This window comes from Chanos chanos, chromosome 10 (assembly GCF_902362185.1).
Source record: "Chanos chanos chromosome 10, fChaCha1.1, whole genome shotgun sequence".
NCBI lineage: Eukaryota > Metazoa > Chordata > Actinopteri > Gonorynchiformes > Chanidae > Chanos > Chanos chanos.
The window spans coordinates 1,775,001-1,799,312 of NC_044504.1; the positions used below are offsets into that span (position 1 = coordinate 1,775,001).

Sequence of the window (24,312 nt, forward strand, 5' to 3'; positions counted from 1 at the left end):
ATGAATAGGTGATTCTGTGGTAGTCTCCTGCCGTCTTAATTGGCCCAAACAACATTCCAACTGGTGTCTCCCCGCGACGAGCGCGTCAGCACCTCTTACCAGATAATCACCGACATTAACATCACGCCCCATCTGACAGCTACTGCTCCACAACCGTCCTCTCCACACACTCTGCTCCTACTCCCCAAAAAAAAACCCTCAGTGCATCTGAGTCTATAAGTGATGCAAAGCTCTCTTCGTACTCCTCAGCCTCTAATATTGTTAACAGGTGCTGTTTGACTGACACTTCAAACAAGGTTTTCTGACGAACGTGATGCATTCCCTCCTAAAACAGCTCGCAGCGACAGAGAACCTATTTGCTACCCGTCAATGAGAAATACTTCAGTATCTGTAAAAAAATAAATAAATAAAACAATATATATATATATATATATATATATATATATATATATATATAATACAACAAATGAATCTTTTATTAGAGAAAAAATAATGCTTGTGTGAGAACTTCCATTTGTTGAGAATACACCAGAGATACCATTTGAGATATACAAGTACTGATTAAAAAGAGAGAGAGAGAGAGAGAGTGTGAGAAATATTGATCAGTTTTGAGATGATAGAGGAGGTGCTGTGGATGGCTGTTGGTTTGACCTGACACGGCTCAGACCTCTCTAAGGTGAACTGAACAAAGGAGGTGTCAGAGATGTGACTGAATCAAGCCTGACAGGCATCGATATGGAGACCAAAGGACATTTCTCTGACATCCAGGGCAGGGGTCACTGCACAACATGCTGATGGTTCTTTTTCTTTCATTACTGAATCATACAAACTTGGACAGGTATCTGACGTCCAGACTTAGGCTCAAACAGGAATGTGAGTCAGTGTAAGACCAGCACACCTGGATGAGGCTCATGTTTTATTCACTCTACCCACAACAGATACCGGAGACCAGAAGATTTGAATGCCACTGTGTGACTGTTTTCCAAAGTCTGTATAGTGACTGGAATCCTGACGTTGTCTTGACAGTTATACGAGTCCCACCTCTTTCCTCAGGGTCTTCATTCGACAGTGAGAGACATCAGCTTAAGTGTCTGTGGACCATAGTCGTCCAAGTTAAAGAAGCAATTTTGTCGGTCTGGATAGTTGTACCATTGTTTTTCCACAAAGCATTATACTATATGCAAAATAACATTCCAACTGACAAAACAGAGAATGAATATCAATGAAAAAGAAGAATTTCTGCTCTGAATGATTTAGAATGAATGTTTTGCTTTGAATTACACCAAGGGGTCAGTGAATGCAGAGTTTGCATTAGAAAATAAAAATAAAAAACGAACTCATATTAGTTCATGGTGTATTGGAAATAAAGCCTCTCGCAAGAATCAATTTCAAAACAACAAAACTGAAACATAAACAACAAACAACCGTGAAGCTTCTGTTTATTATATAATAACCCAATAAAGTCTTTAAAGGAGCAGTGGCCTGAGTCAATCAATACATTCAAAGGGATCAGATGAATTAGAGCAGGAGACCTGTGCAGCTCCATTATGGATCTGTGGAAGAGGATCTGAGATTAGAGGAGAGCACTGGACGCTCTAATTGGATTCTGTCTGACTTGCCATTACACTGGGCTGCTTTGCAAATGAGGGTGTTTAGCCTACAGAGCGCCGGGCTGGTGTTGAGTCCCGGGTGAAGAATGATTTAATAACGAAACAAACTGATCAAGGCCTCAAGGAGCAGTATTGACAGCTCCGGCCATCATCTGTCTTTATTTTCGGTCCTTGAGATCGGATAAAACGCAAAGATGCTGCTCTACATTGTTGAGGCTTAGCTGTAAAATAGTCAGGCCACACCCCAGTTAACGGACGTTGCTTGTCTGTAGTGGAGAATTACTGTGAGAACAAAGTGTTGACTTGTGGATGTTCCACGCTGGGGCAGTAAGCAAGACGGCAGTTCAAAACGCTCCCTCTCTTTCAGTTGTTCAGTTTCTTGGTTTTTGCAATCCCATCCCTCACAACGGCCTCTTTCACTTCAGCCCCCCCCCCCCCCCCCCCCCCCAACACTCCCTCCCCAGCTCCGAATGCTCTTATGGCAACATCAAATATTCATACCAGAACAAGGCACAGTGAGAGAAATATCAGCTGCTATTCATCTTCTTCCTCGTTATTCTATTCACATTCGGATACACAGCCACACGCTCCAAAGATCCAGCGGAAAGAAGAAACGATCGCCTGACCTCATTAAAGCTCCCCCCCCCCCCCATTCGCATTGTTTTGTTTTGTTTGTTTTGCTCTGAGCAAATTTACCGAGAGAATACTCGGCGCAACCTTCACAGGTGATCATCGACGTGACTCGGGCGATCACCTCAGGGCTCCTCATGCCCTACTTTAAAGAGCAGCTTTAACACTGTACTGTAGTACAACAGGTGAAAAAAAAAAAACGCTTTCCAGTCAAAAGTAAGTTTTAAAAGACAAATACGGGTTCTGCGCTGACTTCAGGTTTATAGCTCAATTCTGAAACCTTCTTATAAAAGCTGTTTCTGGCATTTACTTGGTTACTGATGAATATGAACACGTTGAGAGCCGTTGGTAAACCACACCATGTTCTCACACTGCCTTCAAAGGTTAATGGCAAGTTGAGAAATCTAGCACATATGTATTTATTCAGATATAACAGGGATTTTTAAATGGAAATACTCGGCACTTTTAGAAAATGAAACTCAGCCTTATTTGTATTCGAAGTGAAATAAAACTCCACTCTCTGCTTGCTTTATGCGTCCAAAGTGTGATCAGCTGAGCTTTAAAGAGCTCAGTAGACCTCCAGAGCGAATGCTGATTATGTATGTTGAGGGTTTTTAATCACAACCATATTGTCCTCCCACACATGCTCTGCTCCTGAATATTTTTGACATGAGTGCTTGAGTGCACACACACAAGTGCACACACACAGAAAATGTCTGATACTATATTTCACTGCATGAGTGGTCTTATCTCTGCAAGTTCTGTTTGTTTTAATAGCCACACCACAGATAAGATTAACACAGCAGTTAGCGTATCGAAAACAGCAAACAAAGGGCCATCCGTAGTAGATCTATCTATCTATCTATCTATCTATCTATCTATCTATCTATCTATCTATCTATCTATCTCCTTAAGCATTAAATAATATTTGATACATTTTTTAATGTTTTGTTTTAGCTTTTCCTTGAGTTCGTCATGCTCCTGTGCAGAGGTGAACAGAGAAAAAAAGCTTAACCAAAGTAACTTTCATATTTCAATGTGCAGGTGAATGAAACCCTATTCAGAAACAGCTAACTGTTTATGTTACTACAACACTGCGTCAACTCAATTTGACAAAGCAAGGCTGAGCAGATCACTAAAGAGAGGGCGGGGAATGCTTGATTGACAGACCACTGAAGACCTTTAAAAGTTACGTCACAATGTTTATATGATTCTATTAGAGTCTTTCATAGCAACGCAACATAACTGGAACTGATAACACAAAAGCCTTAATGCAAATTCACAGTAGTCGTATGCGTCATATGATTATTAGCATGTGTTAAATTTAATGCATACATTCCCTCAAATAGAGGTAATGACAAGATATAATTACACATAAATTATCCAATAATATCATATCCTTATGCAGCCTAATCCCACGGGAAATTATTATGATAGAATTTGAAGAACTGTGGCATTTAGGAATAAAGATGCATGAAACGCTGAAGAGATCAACACAAAGGCAATTCACGAGGGATAAACAGGCTCAGTACAACAAGCCCACGTGAAAACGAACCCCTGTGTCATAACTATTGATTGGTATATGAGATAGCACCTACGCTCTAAGCTTCTAGAACTATACTCACGTATTTTCAGACAATTTGTGATTTTTGCTAAATGCTAATGAATGATAATTCACTCATTCATGCTCCTAATACTCTAAATTCATATACCAAAGTCACTCTTCCACGCAAAACAGCAAAAACTGTAAAGTTTGTGTGGTCATCTACGCCTAATACCTGCGCTGATTCCGAATACTTTTTTTTTTTTTTTTTACAGAAATGAGTGGCTATCCTTAGAACACGAAACATGGTTGTTACATCCACCGATCTCACAAAAAGCTGGAAGTCCATTACATCTCCGTCTATACAGACCAGCCACTCATAGAATTTTTCAAGCTTAAAACTTAGTTATATACACGCTCTCCGTTCTCACATGCAGACACGTGGAAAAAAAAAATCATCATTAATTCAACACAAAGGCCCGCGCCTATCTCGGTGACGCTAATGCACAGTGAAAACCACATGAAAACCACACTGCACTCGCAGTGTCGGTGATTAGCATCCGCAAAGACACGGTGGGACAACGTTCAACTTCACTATACGTTAGTGAGAAACAGCTAGTGCATTAACTCTGTTTAAACCTAAACGTAGGGAAGTCTTATCATGAATTCAGTTCGAAATTACTCCTCCGAAGATGTGGGGAGTATTTTTTCTAGGTCTTTCTTAAAAATATCTCTAAAATATGTTACGTTGAGATAAGTAGGGATGAAGAAAGCCTAAATGTTGTCCTAACAGCTGCAAGTTTGCCAGTAGAGCCAAAGTCCTGACTGCCGTGTGTTTGAAGGACCAGTGTAAGCCTATTCCACGCTCGTTAGGGTTACGAGATGATGCACTGGAAGCTAAACGAGTTACCGTGCCGAATAATGGCTCGTTAGAAATCAGCAGGTCCCGACAAAAAGATCAATGTCACACATCAGCCTCCTTTTCTTCGTTGCTTTGGCTTATTCTGTCCATTCAGAGCTGCTCGCGCGTTTCTTCCGACCGTTACCAGAGCTCTTCAAAAGACCCGCAACAGTTCATACGCGAGATCATTCATATTGTCAGACCAGTCCGACACAATCTTAGTAATTATGTTTGTACGGTAATTTCCAAGTTTCATTGAACCATATGTAAAACACTTGTGGTGAGGCACGATGCAGGTGATCGCTGGACCTCACACAAATAAGCAAACTAAAGTTGTGCAAGACATAAAACTACAATCAGGCTCTAAATGTTTTATATTAGGCCATTAGGTCTTTGTCTGTAGCCCTCTGTCTCTTTGATAATGTTATTTGATTTTAATCAAATGAGTTTTACTGTGTTTTGAATCTTGAGGAAGGTGCGCCAATGAAGGTCTTTAAGAATTCTCCCTCTCCCTCTCCCTCTCTCTCTTCCCCCCATCTCTATCTGTGGACTCTGGTTATTAAGCGTAATCCGCCAAGCTCAGCAGGTTTCTGATGATCACAAAAAAAAAAGCCCCCACCCCTTTAAAGTGCAAACAAGACAATTAAAATCTAATTACCTGACAAGACTTAATGCAAGCACAACAGAGGTCAGCTTCTCAGAACTGACTGAGTATCTGATTTAATGCACTCAATACCTTTTTATTGGCTGTTCACAAGAAAATCGCCGTCTTGTGTAAAGATGTAAAGCATGCAGAGGGCTGTTTTTGTCTTAGAGCTATGCCGTACATCACACCAGCCCGTGACACAGGCTCTGAAGCCTTTTATAATGAACACCGTGCTGCTATATAATCTTTCCAACACTCTGCACAATTACAGCGTTCCTTCACGTTTCTGTGTTTTGCTTTGGGACCAATATTCTTTATGATGCCAATATCCAAAGTTCATCTGTTAGCAGGTATTCCTTTCTTTGTTCCTTTTTTGTTTAGTTTGATGTGTGTGTGTGTGTGCATGTGTGTGTGTGTTTGTTAGTTTCTCCCTAATTACTCCTCAAAGAATGCCCAACCTGCCACTGGTTGTGTAAACGTTCTAGGTCTGTATAACTAAGACCACATTTCTTTCATTTCCCTTTCCAGTATCCCCGGTCACTTACCTCTTGCGACAGAGGACTGGGTGGGTGATGTATAACTGTTAGAGAAACCCCTTAAGGTAATGTACATATTTCTCTTATACTCATAAGCACTAAAAATTCACTGTCATTGCTCAAATTAATCACAGTGTGAATGAAAAGTTAATGTGAAAGGGTTTTTTTAGCCCTCTGCAGTAAACATTAAAAGTACTTTAAACCTGAATATTGTGGATCTTCTGCTCTTATTTTGATTAAGTTCCCAGAGATAATAATTTGTACCATGAAGCACCTGTCCTCTTTTTTAAAACAGTGGTCTAAGGCACACAGAGGTACAATATTTCAGAGTGCCCCTATCCCCTCCTCATCTGAATAAAGGCGTGTCGAGCACAGCTTGCTCTCGCCCTTTTCGCTAAATGAACATTTCATAGGTAGATCATGAAGACGGCAATTATTTTGGTCCATGGACATTAATGCCCAAGTAATTACGAACCGCATGCCATGACCAATCAGGCAATCCAACAGCTTTGAAAATGTTCAATAGATCTGCACCCCCTCCCCCCCCCTTCACTCCGCAGATGTGCTGACCAGCACGATTGACAGGTTTTTCAATACAGAGTAGGAGGAAAAAAAGGGGAAAAAAAAGAGTTAAACCTGGTTTTCAGAACGAAGACTAGCCATGGAACATTCTGAACTCAGGCAGCAATTTCACTGGAGTCACGCTCAAGTCATCCACAGGCTGAGTGTATATAATGTGAAAATAATCATTTGCTACTAAGCTCTGCATGCACACACGTACACACACACACACACACACACACTAAAACAATTTCAAATGTGATGTTTAAAACCTGACTAATTACGGTTATTATAGCACTTCTGAAAATGTCTTCTACTACAGATTGTATGAGAACAGCATATTTATGAAGGTCTGGAGACTGGGGAGTTTTTTTTGTTTTGTTTTTTCACTGCATGCTGGAGAATCTTGACTAATTCATATAATGGGACACAGTTATTCATCTAAAAGTGCTTTTGGGTCTCATGGTCCACATATCACAGTCTTTTACTCCAATCCATGGGGATCTAACTGTTTCTAATGTGTTACATAAGGGTGCCAAACAGAATACATCCAAAGCAGACCAAGAGAAGAGAGCAAGAGCAAGAGCGAGGGAGTGAGTGAGAGAGACAGAGAGAGAGCGTGCATACGCACGCGAGAGAGAGAAAGAGAGAGAGAGAGAGAGAACCTCGTGCCATGAATGGTGGAAAGCACCGACTAAGCATAACTTTGACAATTAAGCTGTCATTCAGTTACAATGTGACAACCAACTCAAAGCCTCTCTATCCAAAACAAACAAACAAACACATTACCTTCTCATCGTCCTCGGTGAAGAGGGCTCCTCCTGTGGTTTTGTTGATCGCCTGGGCCACTCCTATGATCTCTCCATCACTGTTGCGAATGGGCATGCACAGCAGAGACTTGGTCTTGTACCCAGTCAGTTTGTCAATCTCATCACTGAAACGGTGGTCCTGCAAAAAAACCACGCACATTACACTAGACAAGTCTACGTCCTTTCATTCAAGATTAACTATGGCATGGCCTATCAAAAGTTTTCCTGTGCTTAGTAGCTCTTTCACACAAAAAATATGGTCTTCATTTCTTACATGAGCACTACCAAAATGTTTAAACTGAGATTACAACAAGAAACTGAGGCAAACTGTCCTGCTCTCCTTCATAACATTGGATGATGTGTCAGCGGTCTTCAATAAAAAGACCAAAGTTTACTCATGCTGAAGTCAAAAAACTTTCTTGAGTAATGTCACATAAAGTTCTTGGGCTTTCTGAGGGCTGACATCACCTCTCTTAGACGAAGTTCACTTCATATAATGGGTACAGTAGAAGAGTCAAGTAATCTAAGATAAATGAAAAACGCCCTGTTATAGCGTCAGAGCTAGAATACTGCAACATTAATGAAGTTGTCACGCATCCGACATTGACTGCAATCTTCTGTTAAAGAGTTCTTTGCTTATAAGTGTAAACTTCTCTACAGCATCTGTTCCATGTTCGCTGGCTAAAAAGGGTTGTACAACAATATCCCATGTGATTAAACGTGAAATATTTCTGTGTTATATGCCTGACTTTCCTGTAAAGGAGTTATTGACCTGTTGCAGGTTAGAGTGAATACGCGTTTCCGCCTTTGGTTGCTGCGTACTGGCCTACATACTGAAACAGGTGGAGTGAAAATTTGACTGGGAGCGGGGCAATCGATTCAGGCGGTCAATATGCACATATCTTAACCCTGCTCGTTATTTCAGGGCATGCTAGTATAGATCCTTCTGAAAACTGTGGCAACGTTGATCAATTCTACAGTTATCAAACTGATCGCAATTAACCGCTCAGGATACATTAAATGTCAAATCCATCAAGTGAAAGTGCTGGAGTATTAGGAGAGTCCCCTCATCAGAGACTGAAGGGGACAAACTGAAAATATTAAACTGGCATAACATATTATTTTTAATATTGAATTATCCAAACTCACCTGATAGGCATCGGGGATATTGACAGTCTCCCCATGCTCAGCTACGTAACCAATTATTCCTTTTCCCCACGGTACCTGAACTTCATCGGAGTTACTCAAAGACGGTAGTACCGTGGTCCCGGCGTGAACATCAAAGAATTTCGATACCAGCGTTTTCTTATTCGCTGTGCCCTCCACCAGGAATAACGAGCAACGGTCAGCGTCGACCATAATACACACAAACACCAGGATTTTGTAACTGAGACTCGTTAAATCCAAGTCATTGGATATGTCCTTCACCAATTCCAGGAAAAACTCTCTCTCGTTGTGTTCTTTGAGGTAATATTTATAATCTACTGCTGTGGACGGATACTGAGGAATGTTCACCCGTGATTCCAGCAGCGCGCTTAGAATGTGAGCCGTAGTGGGAGGCAGGGAGCTAGCTTTCCTCAGTAAAGCCCGTCTCCTCATGCTAGTAAGGGGTTCCTGAGACCGGGAATTAACGTGTTCATCGTACGTCCTGTTGGCGTTGATGGCTTTGGACCTAGCAAAAGTTTTCCGCAGCTCTTTCTGAGATGCCCGCCGCTGCAAACCATCACCTTTGCTCGCCCAGCTGTCCTTGCAGACGCCCGCTTTGTCCGGTTCCGCTGTGGAATTTACTGCAGTTTTACTTGCTTGATGATTCTTGAGCCATTTTTCCACCAAACTGTATTTACCTTTCCTGTTCAGATAGTCTTCAAGTAACTCTGGGTGACTGTCCAGGAAACTTTCAACATCGGAAAAGACCATGTTTGATACTGCCATCTCTCTTATTAATTTGGTCCGTGCTGAACCAATCCAAGAAGAACGCACAATGAATGGTCATTTATATTGTCGCGAGAGTATATACAAGTTGAAAAATGTTTACGACTGTAAAATTGTTAAACAGGCTTGTTGAGGGTTTTTTGTGTATGTGTGTGTGTTACGAGAAAAAAACACCCACAACACAGAGAGGAACACAGCGAGCGACCACTTGCAAATTTCGTCTCAGTCGACATGAATAATTCCATTTTTCACATGTTACCGTAGCATGTCCACTGTAAGTCTGCTTCTCTGTAGACCTCGTCATATTTGACTGGATGCAAGTCTGCGTTAACGCTCTCTTCGAACTTCAAAATTGTTCTACATTCTAACTCTGCGCCCCGTAGCATCACCAGCTAAAGGGGGGAGTGTAGCGCAGCATAATGGATGTGTACTAGTGACGTTGGAGATGTCAACTGATTGCTGCTGGAGTATTGGCTATAGCCTTTCGTTGGTTGACGTTTCCATAGTTGGACAATTTAAGCAATTGTAAATCACGATGAGCATGTTTCCTCGCTGTTATAGCAAAACTGAGACATTTAGATTCTATGCTAATTACCTAATAGATATGTTTCTTTCTTGCTTGTAGCGCGTTGCCGGAAAATCGTGAGAATTTGCGCTCGCTGTCGGTCTAAGTACATTTAACTGTTAAAATGAAGGGAGACCCGGTATGCGGAGTCTTAGACAGCCATACGCAGGCGGCAGAGCTTCAATGTGCCTTGACACAGATTCTACAAGTGAATGATGAAATCCCATCGTTTTGTATTTGGTAATACGCAGTCTCAGGCGTCGCCCCAGAATTGCCCCTAAGTGTTCAGTTGGGTTTCAGGGTGTTCATTTGACAGTTTTAGTCATGACATGTAGTTTACATCGTTTTCATGAATATTATACCCCATTCTGGAGGAGACCACCGCCATTATAAAAAATGCTTCAGTGCTCTTGGGTTAAGCAGACCCAAAACATGCCCTTTGATGTGTGCCACATACATGCTCGCCTGCTTGGCGAAAATAATATAACTCGTTTGACCGTAAACTAAGTTGTTCTACAGTGTTGACCACGGCTTCTGCATCCTTATCCTTTTACTCCAGGCAATTTCAGTTGGAATCAGGGATTTATGCTCTTACGACTGTCTTTCTCTGTAAAGTTCTTGAAGGACTCTTTTGGGAAAAAAAATTGACGAACATAATATTTAACTGATCAGTTAACTGATTGAGTTGTTTGCCTGTTTTGCCTTGCATTGTGAACAAAAGTACGGATATAGCCTAATGGTCAAGCAACAGAGACTATCGACTAAAGCGGATCCTTAGCAGGTGAATTTCCCCGTCAGCATAGTTACACCTTAACTGCTGTTCCTCCTAAAACATCCGCAGGTTGAGCACTTCTCTTAAAAGACGCTCTTGGAACACGTACCGTAAGAACGAACCTTTTCAGAATCTCTAAGATCTCTTCCTTTATCCACAAGTGTATTTACAAAACGACCGGGCCCTCTTAGATCTCATACACATGACCCATGCCAAGACGGGACCACACCTGCGCAGAGCGCCTGCGTTCAGTATACATTAGATCTCTCATTTACTCAAGTGTTTCCATTATTTGGGTTATGACTGTGCTGAAGATATGTGAAAGCCGTTTCTTGTGTACTAGGTGTACCGCTACCGCAGAGCCATAGTTACAGCGGCCCCTGGTGGTTTAAAAACACAGTACTTTCGTTGACCAACTACAACAGCGAACTAATTGCTGGTTAAGAAAAGACAACTAAATAGTGTACTGTTTAGTGATTTGTTTGTTTTGACAATCCAGATTATGTTTTCGGGTATACACTTACGTAAAGTACTCACTTATAATGCCCATATCGGCATTTTAAAGCATTTTACATTTCTTAAATTAATCAAACAAAATAGGGCTAGTAACACATTATTCTCACATAGCGAGGCACTTCTTCTATAAACCTGTGTTCTATCTGAGTGAATCCTTAGCATCATAATTATAATCGATACCGCCCTTTGGTTAAGGACAGTATGCACTTTTGATGACACAAAGATTGTCTTTGTCTACAAAACGCGTAGAAATCGTGACAGTTTTTAACTGGACATCCAAACATTTAATCGGACAAGTTAGTCTTGAGATCTAAAACTGGTAAACATGATTTTGTTATGGAAGAGATTCCGTATTAATACGATATAGGCTACGGTTACACTGGCAGGACCAGAAGGATACCGGGGCGTGCACACAGAGTTTGGGCTAGCATGATATTAAAGCCAAGCCAATCTACCTACAATTTGAACATGGATTTGTCGATTATTTTCATGCAAATATTACACTTACTACAAACAATTAAAAACATGAGTGTATCCAAACTCAATAAGTCTGACACAAGCAGAATGTTAAAAATAATTTATTTCAGTAATCAGATAACTAAGACATCAAAAATGGCTTTTTAAGACAGTATGTGAAGACAACAGTCAAGAGAAGAGGTAGATCTGACAGTGTCTTAATAAATAAACTAAAAAGACGTGTCTGATAGCTTAAAACCAGTGAAATTTAAGACATGTAGCCATTTCTGGAACAGAGTATTACCGGTCAACTCAACATATTCTGGAATACTTCGTTCTTTACTGAAATAATTTACCACCTACACCGCCTGTTAAACCAGGGGTCGTCTATACTTCGCTTCTTAAGGGCTGAGATCAACGTGGAAGAACTGATGTGTCAACCGTGATACCTTGTCACCACGACACCATTTAAATATCACATTCTGTCCAAACATGGCATTAAGCGTTTTCGATGCCCAAAATCTGTACATTCTTCGTTTCCCATTTTAAATATTCATACTCTTTAAAGTAAGTACAATGACAGAACAAAAATGAAATGGCCTCTGTTCAGAATGGTCTAGGACGTAGATGCCTTCAGATATGCTACGAGATCGCTACGTTCCTTCTTCTTCTTGATGCCCGCGAAAATCATCTTCGTTCCTGGAATGTATTTCTTCGGGTTTTCCAAATAGACCATCAATGTGTCATCACTCCAAATGATACCTGAAAGGAAACAGTCTAAATGTAAGGTACTGATGACAACTAAGACGACCTAGTCTTCCTCGTGGTTTCTCTGATGATTACATAAAAATGTGTGTGTTGGAGGGGGGGGGGGGTTACTTTGTTTTGTTTTGTTTGTTGTTGTCTTACCTTTGGATATGTTGGCGTCTGTGTAAGTGTAGCCCTCTGCTTGGCCTGTCTTACGACCGAAAAGGCCCCACAGGTTTGGGCCCACCTTGTGCTTTCCTCCGTTTTCGACCGTATGGCACTGTGCGCACTTCTGAACAAATACCTTCTTTCCTTTGGCTACGTCACCCATTTTCCTGCGCGAAAGACAACGGACAACCACATGAGTAACAGTATCGTATTTCAGCAGGGTCTCTTTCACGCCACGAAATCTTTACAAATGGCAAAACTTTCAGACACACGGTCACCAGCATTAGGGTGGATACACTGCAATGTAACCTGTTTCATAACTAAGTGTATTGGAATGGGCAGGTCCTATTCAACTGAAACTGGACGACTTTCATTCCTTCTCCAGTAGCCAATATGCTGACGTAGCTCGTCTCGTTCTTGAGGTTTCGTAATGTTCACAGCCGGGGGCATGGGGATGGGTCTGTGAGGCACTGTGTTAACTGTTTCGCAATTACACTTACACCACATGGAGTTGGAAATATCGTCAAGAGACGTGATGTCGTAGAATTCCATACTCAAAAACAAGCATATATGCGAAGCTCAGTAAGAATTGTTTTAAAAATTAAGAATGGTCATACTTTTTAAGCCTTGTGATAGCTCAACAATATGATGTACCCCGTGACTGTTTGCCCGCTGTTCTCGTTTTTTTCGTTACAAACGTTGACAGCAACCGCACATTTTTCTACTTTAGGAAAAACACAAGGTCATACCCATTTCTTTTCAAAGTTATGAAACTGCACCAGAAATTATTACAAAACAACTTCCTTAAAAAAACAATTTAAGGGAAGGAGAAAGCTTAAAAAAGTAAATGGATGTTTTTGGATGAATAAAAACGGTTAATCCTACCTGTAAATCCAGCGGTCTGTATATTAATCCGTGTGGTCGTCTGGTCTCGGTCGACAATGTCTAACACAGCTCCCAAGGAAACTAAAGCTCTGCCTTTTAGGCTGACCTGTGTGCATAGCCTATATGTATTAGCTACGTCATGAGTAGACTATCCATTCACAAACTCGATGTCATCCCCTACCCTCTGACGTCGTGAGACGTTAAACAACTGGGCTTTACACAAGTCCGTCATTCCATATATAGTATGACCCAAAAATTGGCCAATCACTTGAGTCAAAAGAGTTTGACATTTTCAGTTACCCAGTTACTAAATACACTCTGTCATGTCTTCCAGGCACTTTCCAAAGCATGACTATGGAGAAGATGCTGTACAACTACTTGTTATACAATGAGCTGCTCGCAGCCTCACAACGTCCCCATCAACTATTTCATTAACTTTGTTACATTTTCTTGATGGTGTTCCAGGAGCTGGCCTGATACAGTCATTTTAGTGTATTTTAAACGTATCATATTTCAATTACACAACCTGTTTTGTTGTTGTTGTTGTTGTTGTTGTTGTTACGTCGACAACACTGACGCGTAATGAATTCTGGAAAGTGTGATTTTTTCGATAAATTGAAGTGCGCATCGTTTATTATGCATGTCAAATTATGGTTTTATCTCAGTTCAGAAGACGCAGACACTAATAAAGCACACGTTGGCATGTTAACGTTCTTCGAGTTCGCCTTCGCTTTTTTTCGTAATCCTTAATCTTGTGTAACTCAGTGCGGAAAAAATGACTGGAGAATATGTGTGACGTAATCAGTGGAAGGGGCAAGATTCCAACTCCCCCTACGGCCTCTAGTATCACTGCCATTACTCGTGGGCTTATTGGGGTTGACATTGGTATTTTTCTTAGTATAACTATTACCATTGGCGTTGGTATAAAATTTTGCATCAGTCTCATATTGGCTTTATTATAGTATTAGTATTTCATTCCGCTACAATTTCTGGACTTTACAACTTGTCACCCGTATGATGGATAGCGAGCAGAACCAGTAAAAATCATTTTGAGAATGCTGATAGAAAAAAAGCCAAAAAAGGTGGTCAGTAATATGCCCTGGATCCTAGTGGGTCATTTAATAGGAAATATGTGTAAACATATAAAAATCCATACACGACTTTTTATGGTGGCTATATTTTAATGAAGTGTGTTATGTGATAATTATGTTATGTTTAATACCTGTCACATACAAAGAGAACAAATGTTTAAATAATAAAAAAAAATCTAGTATATTTTTAAAAAGGAGCATTTTCAGGTTGTGTTTCCCTAAAACTCAAAAGTCATATGGGTCACCTCTCGTTCGTGAAGCAAGAAATAAAAATGACACTATGAATCTTACGCAAACCGTAAACTGGCCTCTCCTTTTTTCAAAAATAAAAGTTTCTGCTCTCCTGCACTTTCTTAACCGATATAAATGCGTATCCCGGTGCCCTTCTAAAAGCAGTGTGGTCACTTACTAGTAACAAATTAAAAATTCGCTAAACACGTTCATTTTCAAACAGTAGAGAGCAGAGAGTAAAATGTTTTAATAAAGGGATCAGTCGACTGAAAAACTGGATTTTTTCATCTGACTTTGGATGTTCTACTAGTTCATCTGGTGTTACTAAAAGTGCATTACCAATGGAGACATGAGCTGACTAATAGCCCGCATAACACATAAGTCGCTACAGGCTCGGTTCAGCATGAGAAGACTGATCACCCAAAAGTACTGTCATAGTGCAGGTGAATTTAATGGCAGATATATAGGTAGCTCTGTTGCTATTTGATAACAATTGCTTTACGTAAGAACGCGGTATATGCATATTATGTCAAATATTAAAAGTCTGAACAATACAGATTGTATCTTACTGTATATATTATCTCAAAATATTCTTTTAAGTGTGTGTAGCGAATAAACAATTCTTTCCTCGTATCGTTCATGTTTGAAATCTACCTCGGTAGTAGTAGTAGTAGTAGTAGTAGTAATAATAATAATAATAATAATCATAATAATCATAATAATAATAATAAACGTCATGTTGATCGTCCTTGCAACGATCTTTTTATGACTTTTATTATGAAAGAAGATGTCGGCCATCTTTAAAATAGTGCTGTTTTCTTCAAGTAGGTATCCTTAAGTACAGCTCGATCGCGTGCACTTTTTAAATATTATATGTCATCACGGAGAACCAGGACTAGAACTGTATAATTAGCGGTAACATAAAGTTATAGAGCAGTCGTTTAAATGTTTCTGTAGTCTCTGTGACTTCTTGTTGTTGTGTAATGATATATAAAAGAGCGCGTTTAACTTACACAAATTGCTAACAGGCTAAGGGAGCCAGCTAAAAAGCCAGAAAAAAATGGACGACTACAACAAGCCAGCGTCGTACCTAGATGACCCCCCAAACAGTCGATTGTTTCTCGTCACTAGCAAATCTATAACAGAGGACACTATTCGGCAACATTTCTCTCCCTTCGGAGAAATACAAGACATCTGGATGGTGAAAGATAAGAATACTAAGGAGTCTAAAGGAGTATCATTTGTCAAATTTGCCAAATCGTCTCAAGCATGCACCGCTATGGAAGAAATGCACGGGAAAACCCTGGCCGAAGGAACCAAGCCTATTAAGGTGAACAACAAAGCTACAAAAGCACTTAAACATATTTACAGGCCTGCGAAGTGATAAATTCAGACTCTCATAGCCATATCCCCTTTATACCATAATTAGTAGTCTGTTAATATTATGTCACAAGGGTAGATCAATTCAACGCGTTATTCTCCAACAAGCGCCGAAATCAGATGAATGAAATCAGGGAAAATGACCGTTGGCTAATCTGTACAGATGACAACAGTCAAACATCAAATAGATATACTCGGCCAACCATTTCATGCCCATGTCACAAAGAGGCATATTTCTCGTAATCTTTGTGTAAACTGTTATTTTTTGAGATTGGTGTAATGTTTTATTAGAACATCTGACAGTATATGACTCTGATATTGATTGGTTCTCTGCTGTACAAGGTTTTCATAGCCCAGTCGAGATCCTCCGGGAGCCACAGAGATGTGGAAGACGAAGAACTGACCAGAATTTTTGTGATGATTCCAAAAACGTTTACTGAAGACGACCTGAAAGAAACGTTCAAGGTATCACCACGAGTTTCATTGTTGCAACATCCAAATGCATACGTATAGATTTATCGTGCTCTGTTTTACGGCATGCCCAGACTGCTCCGTCTGATCTGATTTTGTGTCTGACGACTCCGCAGGAATATGGAGATATAGAGTATGCCGTCATCATAAAGAATAAATCAACTGGGGAGAGTAAAGGTCTTGGCTATGTGCGCTATCATAAACCCTCGCAAGCTGCCACGGCGATAGAGAACTGTGATAAGAGTAAGTCGCCGACCTCCCGGTTTATCGCGCGCTGACTGATTTCCTTCCTAAAATATTGCTAACGATGCAAGTCTTATCTGCTCTACCTATAAGGTTTATTCTCAGAATTTTGAAGAGTTTTCAAAGAGAGAAGTAAACGCTCGCTTTTGGGTTTTCTCTGTCTTTATTTTCAGCGTTTAGGGCAATTCTTGCAGAGCCGAGAACCAAAAATTCATCGGCAGACAACGAGTACTTCAGCAACCCGCGGTCAGACCACGCGGGAGCTGACCATGGCATGAGTGCCTATCCCTTCGGTAATAACTTATTCCATATTTTCTACATCAGTGTAAGCTTAGGAGACATTTTTATCTTGCCTGGGTTGAAACGATTCTTTCTGCCCTCCCTCAGCACCAGAGTCAGGTCACTATGGCGCGGGAGAATCCTGGAACTCTGACATCATCACCAGGTGTCTGATGGTGTCTTCACGGGCTGCTCTTACCCAGGAGCAAGTGTACGGCCTTTTCGATCTGATCCCAGGTTTAGAGTATTGTGAGATGCAGAGGGATCAGTATGGTTTTAGCAAAGGTAGGCTGTCTTATTTTTGTTTGATTGGTCAGTTGATTTTTTCCTGTCTGTAGCGGCATTGATCTTGGACAATAATATTGTAATATGAAAAAAAATAATGAAATTATTTATTGATTAATATTTTAATGTGTACCGTTCCTTTGTAGCAGTAGTTACTAGATGTGAAAGTACAGTCGGGTCTTGTTTTCTTAAATTCTTTGGCATGTGGAAAACATTTCATGATTGCGTATAAGAAACCAAGGCATTTGATTGGCTAAGGTGTGTGTCACACATCAGATAATGGACCTATGAGTGCCATTGATTGGAAACCAAATTCTCCATGTCCTTCACAGGACAGGCAATGATCCGTTACAACAACCTGGGTTCAGCCGTGTATGCTAAAGAGAAACTCAACGGCTTTGAGTATCCCCCGGGAAACCGTCTGGCCGTGACCTACATCGACGACGGAGAGGACAGGACGAGGTGGACAAAGTTTTTGCTTGAGACAACATCAAAAAACACATTTGTACATATTATCAAATATGTCAAATTAATCGCCCTGCTTTCTCTGTGGCTAATTTAACATTTTTTTCTGCATTCAGCCATGGAGACACAGATATGCCTTTATTCAAAACAGAAATATTAAAACGTAACTCTGCTTGCCCGTAGTCCTGTGGGGAAGATGGCCATGCAGCTGGTGGCAGCCCAGATGATGTCGATGGTTTGGAACGGCCCGTCTGGACCCCAGCTCATGAAGGCCAGTGCTGTAAGGAATATTTGGATTGCTTTATACCAGTGCTGGGGTTCTAACGCACACCTGAGAAACTGAACTCAGAGTCAGTGCAGGACAGTGTGTAGGCGCGTCCAGGGCCTCTGAGGAGACTGTAAGGCCAGATGTTTCGGTGCATGGCTGGGGTTTAGCCTCCCTCAGCAGCTGTCTGATTCAGGGAGACTGGCACAGCTGGAAATCTTAAAAAAAAATACTCTGATTTTAATTCTCATTTACTGCATTCGACACCTGGGTGAGATGTGTTGCTGCCAGCACAGTGGTCATTGGGGATGTTGTCTGAGATAAATAAATAGAGAATTGATCGATAAGTGAATTTAGGAATTCGTATTAGTTTAGCAAGATGTCGTATGCAGGAGTGTTTGTTTCCCTGGTTCTTTTGTTTAATGCTCTTTCTCTCTCACACTGATTGTCTCCTGAATGCTCGGTTTTGGAGTAATTAATGGTTAATGAAAATGCATTTGACAGGGTTACGCTGCTCCGCTGGTCCCACAGAAGCCCAGGATCCAGACCGATCTTGTCCTCCCCCCTCAGAAGAAACTGGCCCCCCCAGACAGCCCTGTCAAAGAGAGGCTGTTCGTCATCTTCAACCCTGCCCCACTGCCTGTGGACGTGCTGGAGGATGTGTTCTGGTGCGTATGCAGTAAATCAGACTGGATTTGAATACAGAACTAGACGGTATAGTCCGTGGCTGGTTTGAGTAGCTGTTCATGAACATCATTAAAATATATCTTCTCAGAGAGAACTGTCTGTTCGCAAGTGTTTCACTGACTCATGAAAGAAGTCAAATTGATTGACAGTAATTTCACCTGCATTTCTGAGTCTTAATTTCTCTCACTGAATGAGAAGTGAACCTGCAGAAGCCCCAGGGTAGACACTGAAAGTTCTGTCCTAAGATCATTCTTACTGTCTGTGTGTAGTACAGTCTGGTACCCCTGTTCCACCGAGGCAGTTCCAGTGCTGGTTCAGAGCTGGTGCCTTATCTCGAACCAGTTCTTTGCGTTTCGACAGCCAAAGAACCGGCTGTCGGCCAGAAAAACTGGTTCCAGAGTGGCACCAACACTTTGCTGGGCTAGAATCAAGAACCGCTTACGTCAGGGGCTAGGGGCGGGATTATTCTGACCAACAAGACCAACTAAAAGTTTGTGACTGCCACTTTTTAAAAAAAAAAAAAAAAACATACTCCCTTGCGAAGCAGACACGGAAACATGGCGGGGTACCCGACCACCTCTACGATTCTCAACTTCTGTCTACAACTGAGACTCTTATTTAAATAATGGGCATGGACTTTATAAACAACTCATTACATAAGAACATGTGTCATTGATTGATTGAAAATCGCCGATTAAGATGCCTCAACAACGAAAGCGGTAATGGAATTATGGTATCTTGTTATCTTGCACGTCATTTAAAAACTAAGCTTTATTTCAACTAAGCGTGGCCTGACTATCAGTGCCAAAACAAGGCATTCCATACGCCCGTGTGTCATTGAAAACTGCTGTTTAAAATGACTGAACCACGAAAACGTGAGGGGATTAATGGTATCTTGTTATGCAGAGAAACAGTTTTGATTCGTAATGTAGAGACACATACTTCATGTATGCTCCATGATGCCATGTTAGTCATTTCATTTAGTATGTTTGGTTAACTTTTCTGCCGCTTGAAAGCATTGAGGTAGGCCGCATATACAGACGTGTACAGTGACGTAATGACCCAGCTCTGTGGGGGCTCTCTAGCCCGTGGAAAAGCAAACCGGTTCTTACAAGGTTCGCAAGTTGAACCAGCACTAGCACCAGCCCAGCACTAGCACCTGGTTGGCATCGGTGGTAAAGGGGTATGTGTGTAGTACAGTCTTGCTCCATGGAGCTCTTGTTTCTTCATTCAGCTACTCTGGCCTGGCTCTTATAGCCTGTGTAGGTTGCTGTGAGTGAGTCATTTCCACCAAACCCACCAGTAGGTCACATTGGTTCAGACTGGTGTAAGGTTATGGCAGTGGTGTGTAGTGTGAGCTCCACAACTCATCCCTCTGTCCCTGTCCCTGTCCATCCCTGTGTCCCTGTCCCTGTCCCTGTCCATCCCTGTGTCCCTGTCCCTGTCCATCCCTGTGTCCCTGTCCCTGTCCCTGTCCATTCCTGTGTCCCTGTCCCTGTCCATTCCTGTGTCCCTGTCTCTGTCCATTCCTGTGTCCCTGTCTCTGTCCATCTCTGTGAGTCTGTCTCTGTCCAATCCTGTGTGTCTGTCTCTGTCCATCCCTGTGTGTCTGTCTCGGTCCATCCTTGTGTGTGTGTGTGTCTCTGTCCATTCCTGTCTGTTTCTCTCTGTCCAGTCGCTTTGGCTCTCTGCTGGAGGTGTACCTGGTGCCAGGCCGGAACGTGGGCTACATTAAGTACGCAGACAGGAAGCACGCCAACGACGCCATGGCTGCTCTCCACGGAAAAGTGGTGAACGGGGTGAAGATGAAGGTGATGCTCGCCGACCCGCCCAAAGAGGAGTCGCACAAACGGCAGAGGACGTACTGACCCAGCGCCGGCCCGGGTAAGGAACGCCAGAGGGTAAGACTCATGTTCCCTCTTCTCTTCAGTGTCATCGTTTGTGTAGTTTTAAATCTCACCCAGTGCCCAGTCGATTAGTTTATCTTGTTTGGTGATTTTCTGTTTGTTCCTTATTGATCATTCTTATTCTGTTATGACTGGACACGCTGAAGTCACTGTTTCATTAAACCCAACTCATCGTTCATAAACTGAGTTAACTGACTGACTGAACACTTTTTCACTTCTCCAGTCATTTTACGCACTGATGAATACCATTCTTAATACATACAGAAATGATACTGAAACAATATCTTACGTGTTTCATACAGAGTTTAATATTGTTCAGATAATAAGAATAGAGCTGCTTTCATGGTCTGAACAATATGGGCTTAATGACATTATTTCAGTTTGCTGATGACTTGATCGTAATCTGTCAGTGAATACATGTAGCAGTGATGCTGTCAGCAGAGTGTAATTGCATGACATGACATGAATTGAATTGAGTTGCCTGTTAATGGAGTATAGTGGATTAGAGGGCTGGACACATGAGCAGAATGGTGTGGGTAATATGTGTTCTCAGTGTGTGTGTGTGTGTGTTTGTGCGCGCGCTTTGGGATCACAAACCCGTATTAACATGTGAGTGTTCAGCTATGGAAACTCGGAGGTAATTATGGCACTGGGCTCTGAGTTCACTGTAGTTTTTTTCTCAAAGAAATAGTCGTCTGACACTCAAACACTTCAAAAGCACTTTAAAACACTGGAGAAGATCAGACAGCCAGTCAGCAGTGTTGTTTCAATTAACACTGCCTACCCCTCTCTCTCTTTCCTCCTCTCTCTCTCTTTCCACCCCTCTCTCCCTTCCTCCCCTCTCTCTTTCCTCCCCTCTCTCCTTTCCTCCCCTCTCTCCTTTCCTCCCCTCTCTCTTTCCTCCCCTCTTTCCTTTACTCCCCTCTCTCCTTTCCTCCCCTCTCCCCTTTACTCCCCTCTCTCTCTTTCCTCCCCTCTCTCTTTCCTTCCCTGTCTCCTTTACTCCCCTCTCTCCTTTACTCCCCTCTCTCTCTTTACTCCCCTCTCTCCTTACTCCCCTCTCTCTCTTTCCTCCCCTCTCTCCTTTACTCCCCTCTCTCTCTTTCTTCCCCTCTCTCTTTCCTCCCCTCTCTCTTTCCCCCCCTCTCTCCTTTACTCCCCTCTCTCTCTTTCCTCCCCTCTCTCCTTTACTCCCCTCTCTCTCTTTCCTCCCCTCTCTCCTTACTCCCCTCTCTCCTTTCCTCCCCTCTCTCTTTCCTCCCCTCTCTCCTTTACTCCCCTCTCTCCTTTCTTACCTACTTCTGTATTAAATAATGGCACTGTTCTTAAGATCAATACAAGGCCAAGGACAAGATTAAACTTTAGATGTTAGCTTAACAGTTTATCTAAATATCTTGAACTTGTGTGTGTGTGTGTGTGTGTGTGTGTGTGTGTGTGTGTGTGTACAGCCCCATTGCTTGAAAACACAACAGTGTGGTAGACTACAGTGAGAACATGATAGACTGTGACGCACACACACAGAGTGGAGTCTTGCTGTATAATTGTGGTTGTGGTGTGTTTGTTCTTACAGAGTGTTCTTAAGTGACATGACCTTCGACATGACTGACCGAACAGACCGTGACAGGACCACATAAACGACGGACACTGACTGCCGTTGTCACGCGCTCACACACACACACACACACACACATACACTCACACTCTTTTAACTCCTCTGTCCATGGTTTAATACTGCCCCTACTCCATAACTGAGAATTGCTGTATTCATGTGTAAACTGAAAGATTGAACACAGAAGATTATAGATATGAAGAGCCTTTGTCAGACTCTGGGAATACACAAAGTACACAAGGAGTCTGAATCTGTCATGTGTACTTACTATGTTCTGAATAAAAAAACAAGTTCCTAACCTCTGAAGTGTTTGTGCAGTTCTTTAAATAACAGATCTTTTTCACAGAGGTCGTTTGGGTTCAGGACTGGCGTGTGATGAATGTGCGCTTTATTAATTCAGAGCAAATTCTCCTTATTGACTTCAGCAGTCCTGTAAAGTGTCATTTAAAAGCTGTTTTATGGAGCAGAAACAAAAGCGGGACTATGATTTTTTGCAAATCGGTGCTAAGCTTTGATAATCTGTTTATTATTTCAGTAATATGGTAAATGTCACTGTCCCATCAGTATGCACTGTCGTTGTTTCTTAGCAACAGAGCCTGTTTGGCGAGAGAATTTCATTGTGTTAAAGTGAAGTGTGCCATTGTGCACTGAAAAAAAACAAACAAACAAAAAAAACAGCTTTTTTGAGTGTCCACTCCAAACCTGTCAGATGTTTGTGACTGATTTTGTCATAGTACCATTGAATGTCTCTGATCTGTCTGAATTCTCCAACTTTTATCGATTAAGTTGGAGAATTTGGAAACGAAACTCGATGCTTTTGAGAGGGAGAAATTTAGGCCAATACTAAAACCTTATTACTAAGATGTCACTTGTAGTTTAAACATAACTGCAGTTTAAACTGAAGCACATTTGGAGAGGTTTTAAGGTCATGAGTGTCTTCCAACAACTGCCTTTAGAGCACACAGCTTATTTAAGCTCATTTATTTTGTTTAATGAACGAACAAAAGTAATAGGTGACGTGTAAGTTTCTTGGTGAACCAGGGAACACACGTCAATTTCGCAATGAGTAATTCTTTTAGGCTGGATTTGGCTGCTCTGGGTAGACCATGCCTGACTTGTGCTACAAATGTCTCCGCAGCGGCAGAGTGATAACTGTCGCATGGGATTTTGAGTCGAAGGGCCTGAGAAGCGAAGTGAGGGGAAAAGACAGAGAGTACTAATGTTAAGACGTTTAAGAGTGATTAGTTGCCTTTGAACATTTGATAATATTACAGAGTATAAATAATTTGAAATGAACATTGTAACCTCCAAAATGTTCAGTGACGGTGATGGCTTCGTTCGTTACTTGTGGCATTCTTCGGTAATATATTCATCGTCTGCACCTTACCAAAAACGTAGGCCTATGTGGAACAAGGACCATCACTGGTACTACCCACGAGTTACTACTGTCCTCATTCTGGCCACGCCGGCGGCGGCGTCTATTTTACGCTGGGGGTAAGAGCGCCTGAGCACATCCGACTACAGTAGTCATTTGCGTGTAGGCAGAAGAAAATTAATAAATCGGCAAAGTGAATATGTATGTATGTACAGACGTTAAGATGTTATGAAAGAAAGCAATGGCTTAAGGAAAATAAATAAGTAAGTCACTTCTACTGAATAAAGTTAATTTATAGGCTGTAGCCTATTTATTTAATCTGATGTATTTGGTATTTTTAAATTTTACTTATCGCTGAAATCAATATCAGTATAAAAGATTAAGGTAATTTGTTTTTAATTGCGAGTACAAACTTTTTTTTTTCATTTGTTTCTCCTGTAATCTCTCCCCTATTAATTTACACTTTAATTATTATTTTGGCAATAAAAAGGCTTCCGTATCTCGAGTATCAGCGACGTCATTTGTGCCTTAAAACTGCTCATTTTGTTGGATGCGATGGACATTTAAACAGGTTCAACAGCAGGCTACAACGTACTCCAAAAGCTTAAAGATGACCGTTAACAACGGTAAAGATACAGTGAAAGCGCAGCTGGCAGCTCTGTTAGGTCGTTGCTAATCCACTAGATGGCAGAAATTTATCACGGTACTCTGTATGATAATTGAAGCTGTCAAGTGATTTGATCGTAC

The 24,312-nt window shown here is 41.5% G+C and overlaps 3 protein-coding genes across 5 annotated transcripts in view; 1 reads left to right on the plus strand and 2 right to left on the minus strand.

Annotated features, from left to right (window-relative positions):
- pde11a (phosphodiesterase 11a) overlaps window positions 1-9,168 on the minus strand; it is a 55,701-nt gene extending 46,533 nt beyond the window's left edge. The window contains exons 1-2 of the mRNA XM_030787038.1: window positions 8,386-9,168; window positions 7,217-7,375 (exon numbers count right to left, since the gene is read on the minus strand). Of these exons, the coding sequence (XP_030642898.1) occupies window positions 7,217-7,375; window positions 8,386-9,168 (942 nt within the window). The remainder of the gene's footprint in view (window positions 1-7,216; window positions 7,376-8,385) is intronic.
- Window positions 9,169-11,583: 2,415 nt separating this feature from the next.
- LOC115822459 (cytochrome c) lies at window positions 11,584-13,370 on the minus strand. 2 transcript variants are annotated; one of them, XM_030786311.1, is made up of 3 exons: window positions 13,278-13,370; window positions 12,387-12,559; window positions 11,584-12,239 (listed from the first exon to the last, which is right to left on the minus strand). In XM_030786311.1, the coding sequence occupies exons 2-3, from the start codon at window positions 12,553-12,555 to the stop codon at window positions 12,094-12,096; spliced, it is 315 nt and encodes a 104-aa protein (XP_030642171.1). In that variant the 5' UTR covers window positions 12,556-12,559; window positions 13,278-13,370; the 3' UTR covers window positions 11,584-12,093. The 2 variants fall into 2 exon arrangements, with proteins under 2 accessions (XP_030642171.1, XP_030642172.1); XM_030786312.1 differs by lacking the exon at window positions 13,278-13,370 and having other exon boundaries at window positions 12,387-13,233.
- A 2,056-nt stretch (window positions 13,371-15,426) lies between these two features.
- On the plus strand, window positions 15,427-22,421 carry rbm45 (RNA binding motif protein 45). 2 transcript variants are annotated; one of them, XM_030787099.1, is made up of 10 exons: window positions 15,427-15,929; window positions 16,322-16,444; window positions 16,567-16,693; window positions 16,867-16,986; window positions 17,081-17,257; window positions 17,590-17,719; window positions 17,906-18,002; window positions 18,492-18,655; window positions 20,350-20,575; window positions 22,152-22,421. In XM_030787099.1, exons 1-9 carry the CDS (start codon window positions 15,660-15,662, stop codon window positions 20,540-20,542), a joined length of 1,401 nt encoding a protein of 466 aa, XP_030642959.1. In that variant the 5' UTR covers window positions 15,427-15,659; the 3' UTR covers window positions 20,543-20,575; window positions 22,152-22,421. The 2 variants fall into 2 exon arrangements, with proteins under 2 accessions (XP_030642959.1, XP_030642960.1); XM_030787100.1 differs by having other exon boundaries at window positions 20,350-20,558.
- The last annotated feature ends 1,891 nt before the right edge of the window (window positions 22,422-24,312 follow it).